At 51.2% G+C, this 4763-nt stretch overlaps 1 protein-coding gene across 1 annotated transcript in view; it reads left to right on the top strand.

Annotated features, from left to right (window-relative positions):
- Positions 1–1383: 1383 nt before the first annotated feature.
- The window catches only part of LOC135103453 (uncharacterized), a 28347-nt gene continuing 24967 nt past the window's right edge, over positions 1384–4763 (top strand). The window contains exon 1 of the mRNA XM_064009761.1: positions 1384–2506. Within this exon, the coding sequence (XP_063865831.1) occupies positions 2299–2506 (208 nt within the window). The 5' untranslated portion in view covers positions 1384–2298. The remainder of the gene's footprint in view (positions 2507–4763) is intronic.

The following is a 4763-nucleotide window of genomic DNA, read 5'->3' as shown; positions in this document are numbered from 1 at the left end:
GCAGACAGGATTGCGTACACCAGTCAGTGAGTGAGAACATCATTCAATATTACGAACTCAGTCACTCACACTCATATACTCACACTCACTCATTTATTCATTCACAATCTGATGTCTTCCCTCCCTCCCTCCCTCACTCACTAACTCACTAATCAATTCACTCATCCAATGACAACTCTTCATCCATTTATTCACTATTCCATTTACTCAACTGAAAAGCGCTCACTCACTCACTCACTCACTCACTAATCCACTCCTTCTTGTATTGATAACTCCTCACCCAATCACTCACTATTCCATTTATTTAAAAAGCACCCTCTCGTGCCGTCACTCATAAACTTCCGCAGGTGGAGTTTCGTCCTTTCATGATTTACGAGACACGACGTCCCCAACTTTTCCCATCAGAGATTCATAACCTGAAGGCTCTTATACCTCCTTCCCCTGACACACACACACACACACACTTTCACCCTTCACCGTTTCAATCTAATACTTGTTACTTAGTTTATTTTCGTATATATAATCTTATGGCCCTGTTTCTCAGTGCCTCTCGTCCTGACAATCTCTCACTGGTCAGGTTTTGCAGTATCAGAGGACTTGGAATTGGAGGGAAACGCAGAATACATTGGAAGCGAGTGCGGTAAATTGATCGACTCCTGACAATGACAAGCCCGGGAAAACAATGGTTGGTGCAATATATATATCCAGTGTCTGGTTCCCGAGTCCAGCCTACACTTAGGTTGTTCATCTTTCCTTTACCTTCGTGTGGATCAGTAAGAAAGAATATGATCAAGGAAACGCAGATAACAGTCGACGTCCACGCAGTGTAGGTTTGTCGGAGGGTGGTGAGGACGTGACAATGTATCGTACATAACACTTTGCCTTCCATCTCTGATTGTTCTACGGTGCAAAAGTGTAATTTTCAGCACCAGGTCACGCCCATCCTCTCCCGCCGCTCGCCACCCCCCCTTAGTGCCGCGCCATGCTGCCTTTGATGTCCTGCCTGGGTTGGTGCGCCCCGCCGTGTGGATGGCGGCATTCAGCGCTGCATTCACTGAGGCATAATAGGTTTTCGATTCTGTTCTTTATAATCTGTTTGAGGTGCCTTATATTGTATTGTGTAGTGGAGGAGAGGGTCCATACTTGTATTTTCCTTCCTTCTTTGGTAAAATGTTGCATCCCTTAAGGCTTCGGCATTTTCAGAACATCATTTTATCGTTGGTTTATTCTACCTCAGGTGCAGAACCCACACCCCTGCATACAAAGGACCACTCTTTGACTCTAGGCGCGTATGCCGCAGAATGAACGACTCTCTAGTTCATTCCAACTAGACTGAGAGTCCCCGGTGCGAGGGACGCCGCGAGCCTGGGGGACAAAGTCCAACAGGTGCCCTGAGGTGCAAGAAGAGGCGAGGGGCGGCGCGCGTCCCGTTCACACGGTTCGGGGCTGTGAGCGAGGGCGGGGCGGGTCTGGGGTAGCGCGGGCGGCAGTCGGCGCAGGACGCTCAACAAGTGTGTGTCGCCCGTCGATCACCACCGCCTCCGCCGCCGCCGCCACTTTCCCGACAGGGACAGAGGAGCGAGCAGCGCCTCCGCCGGGCAGGTTTCCATCAGCGACCACACTTTACGGTGAAAGAGAGGAGGAGTTACGAAGCGGGGAACACTGTGCCCCAGGAGCGACGCGCCGTGGGGGCGGAGTGTGGATGTGTGCGGAACGGCATTACGAGCACAGCATCCTGGTGACGGTGCGGTGATGCGTCAGGGAAAATAGTGAACGGCAAAGCTTCTTGTCTGAGATATTCACCATTTCTTGGTGTTCCGCACACCAGACACTGCGAAAGTGAAACAGCGAGAGTACGAAAGAAAAACGGTGTTCACGTCGCCATGAATCACTGCCACGCTTCCGCCGCCCCTCACACGCCCCTCACCTGCTGATCTCCATGCACCCACACCCTCCCTCTTGAAGACCATATTCCATCCCGTTACTTCCCCTCACTATCCCTCACCTTGCTCCTGTAACTCCCATCAACCTCTCTCTCTCTCTCTCTCTCTCTCTCTCTCTCTCTCTCTCTCTCTCTCTCTCTCTCTCTCTCTCTCTCTCTCTCTCTCTCTCTTTTATCCTAAGGAGTAACACCTCTGTCTCAACCTACAAACCCTCTGAATCAACTTAGGCACACGCCACACCACGAACGCCTCATCCCCGCGCGTCTGTCCTTCCACGGGATGAGAATGCCCGCTCTTCGCCGTGGATAGTGCGGTAGAAGCAGAGCCGCCCCTGAGCAAGGCGGCCGACAAGACCATGTGCTCTAGCGCGGCTCCCGGGGAAGGGGGAGATGGGGTCCCCTCCACACTGCCCCCCCGGAACCCTCGGCCCACCACCAGCACCACCACCACCACGAGCACGGACGTGAAGATGAGGCGCTTCACGCTGCCCAACCTTTTCCTGACGGTGGAGGGGCAAGACCGCCAGCTAGAGGAGATATGCCCGGGCATCTACGAGTACACGGGTGAGTGCTGGGGCGTGAGGAGAGGCGGGGCGGACCGGGAGTGGGTGAAAGATGCTCACGTCGAGTTGTAAGTTGTGTTTATGCATTTGTAACGACTAATTGATTTTCTTCCTCTATATGTAGTTGTTGCTTCTTGTGTGCGTGCGTGCGTGCGTGCGTGTGTGTGTGTGTGTGTGTGTGTGTGTGTGTGTGTGTGTGTGTGTGTGTGTGTGTGTGTGTGTGTGTGTGTGTGTGTGTGTGTGTGTGTGTGTGTGTGTGTGCGTGCGTGTGTGTGTGTTCTTATTCTTGTTCTTGTTTTCTCATAGCATAATGCACATTTTTTTTTTTTCGTCTGTCTCTCCTTTGTTCAATGTTCTCTTTGTTCAAGGAGAGGTGCCAGAAAATATGTGTCAATATGTCACTGAGGCGTTCCGCTCGGTGAAGGAGACGTGGTGGTGGTGGCGGCGCTGGTGGTGGTGGTGGTGGTGGTGGTGGTGGCGATGAGGTGCTGGTGAGGAGTGTGTGGGCAGTGACGGTGATGGACAGTGATGACAGGACGTGATTGTGCGATGGTATATTGAAGTATTTGCAATGGTGCCTCCTGGATCTTGGTGATGGGGATCCTTTCCTGGTAATGGTAATGGTGCCAGTGATGGTGATGAGGTTCATGGTAATGGTGACGGATTCAGGTGCAGGTGAAGGGTATCTATAACAACAGTATGAACGATGTAGTGATGGGAGGGAGGGACGAAGATAGGAAACAGATGGAAGCAGAAGACGAAAGGCAAGTGATGGGAGAGTAAAAAGAATGGCTGATGAAGGGCATGTGTGGAGGTCATGGGAAGTGACGGAATAACATGCAAGACGGTGAAGTGGAAGTGTCTGGATAGGGCTGGTTGAATTTAGAATGTATGTGTTTGGGGCGAGTATGGGGAAGAGGCGCGGAGAGATTCACTGAGGCAACTTCTCCGTTAAAAAAGAAAGAACAAAGCAAATTTCCAGGAGCGTTGAGGGAAGGGGAGGTCTCCGAGGCCCTGATCCATCCTTGTTACGTTTTCTTTCCCAGTTTTCTTCCTCTTTTACCTTGCAATTCATCCTTTTGAAATTGAGGACGGCGAAACATCGTCTCTGCACTGCACGCATTAGTCCCCCACGCATCTGCCTCACGAAAAGAGACAGAGCTATATGAGTGAACCTCGGATGTTTTACCAAAGGGACCCCGACCTAGGCAACAGTCCGTCCTGAGAGTCCCAGTGCTGGCAGAGTTTTCTTTGTCTCCAGCGGGGTCACATTAAGACTGGCATGGTGAACGAGAAAGAGGCAGCCGAGCGGAAAAGAGGGAATGAAAAAGAAGACATCGGCCAAGTTGCGTGATGTGATCTCATTAACGTGTCTGTGTTTAGTTAATAAGTCCTGTGCTCCCACGCTCCCCTGAATGGCCAGCTTCAAGGGACACGACACGGCACAGTAAAGTGGGTTGGTTACTTCGAGCAAATTAACTGTAGGAAATGTAAAGTCTGAGGAGACGCTTTCCCGCTGTGCTCAGCTCCATCACCCAGGTATTGGGGTAAAGAGAGAACATCGCACACACACACACACACACACACACACACACACACACACACACACACACACACACACACAAACAAACAAACAAACAAACACACACACACACACAAACACACACACACACACACACACACACACACACACACACACACACACACACACACACACAAACCCATGACACGGACGCCAACAGGAATGCCAGGAGCTATGAAACTACAATCCTAATTCATTTTCACAAGTGTCCAGTAGACAGAGGCAGTCGTGATGCGAGGCGACAGGACGGCCGGCGTGATGGTGAGCAGGTAACATTGCGCCAGGCTGTCAGAGCGGCCCGGCCATAAAGAACCAGCCTTTGTTGACAGGCCTCGGTGTACCCACGTTATCAGGTGGATTCCCCGTGGCACAGCTCGCCTCTCGCTCACTCGGTTGTTCTCCTTGAAGCAGTGAGCGCTTGTCGCATACCTCGCCTGCCATGTGCACAAAACTGCTTTAAAATGATGAGGAAATTTATACAGAGCTCCCTTCGTGTGCAAGGATACAGGCTACACACACGCCCTGGAAGGTCACACCAGATACACTTAACTCCGCTTCTGTTTCCCTGCCATGTGCATAAAACTGTTTTAAAATGATGAAAATTTATAGTCAGAGTTTCCTTTCGTGTGCAATAGATACATACAGGCTACACACACGCCCTGCCACCTCAGACACA

This window comes from Scylla paramamosain, chromosome 9 (genome assembly GCF_035594125.1).
Source record: "Scylla paramamosain isolate STU-SP2022 chromosome 9, ASM3559412v1, whole genome shotgun sequence".
NCBI lineage: Eukaryota > Metazoa > Arthropoda > Malacostraca > Decapoda > Portunidae > Scylla > Scylla paramamosain.
Note: the sequence above shows the minus strand (reverse complement) of the source record. Positions and strands in the feature narration are given on the sequence as shown.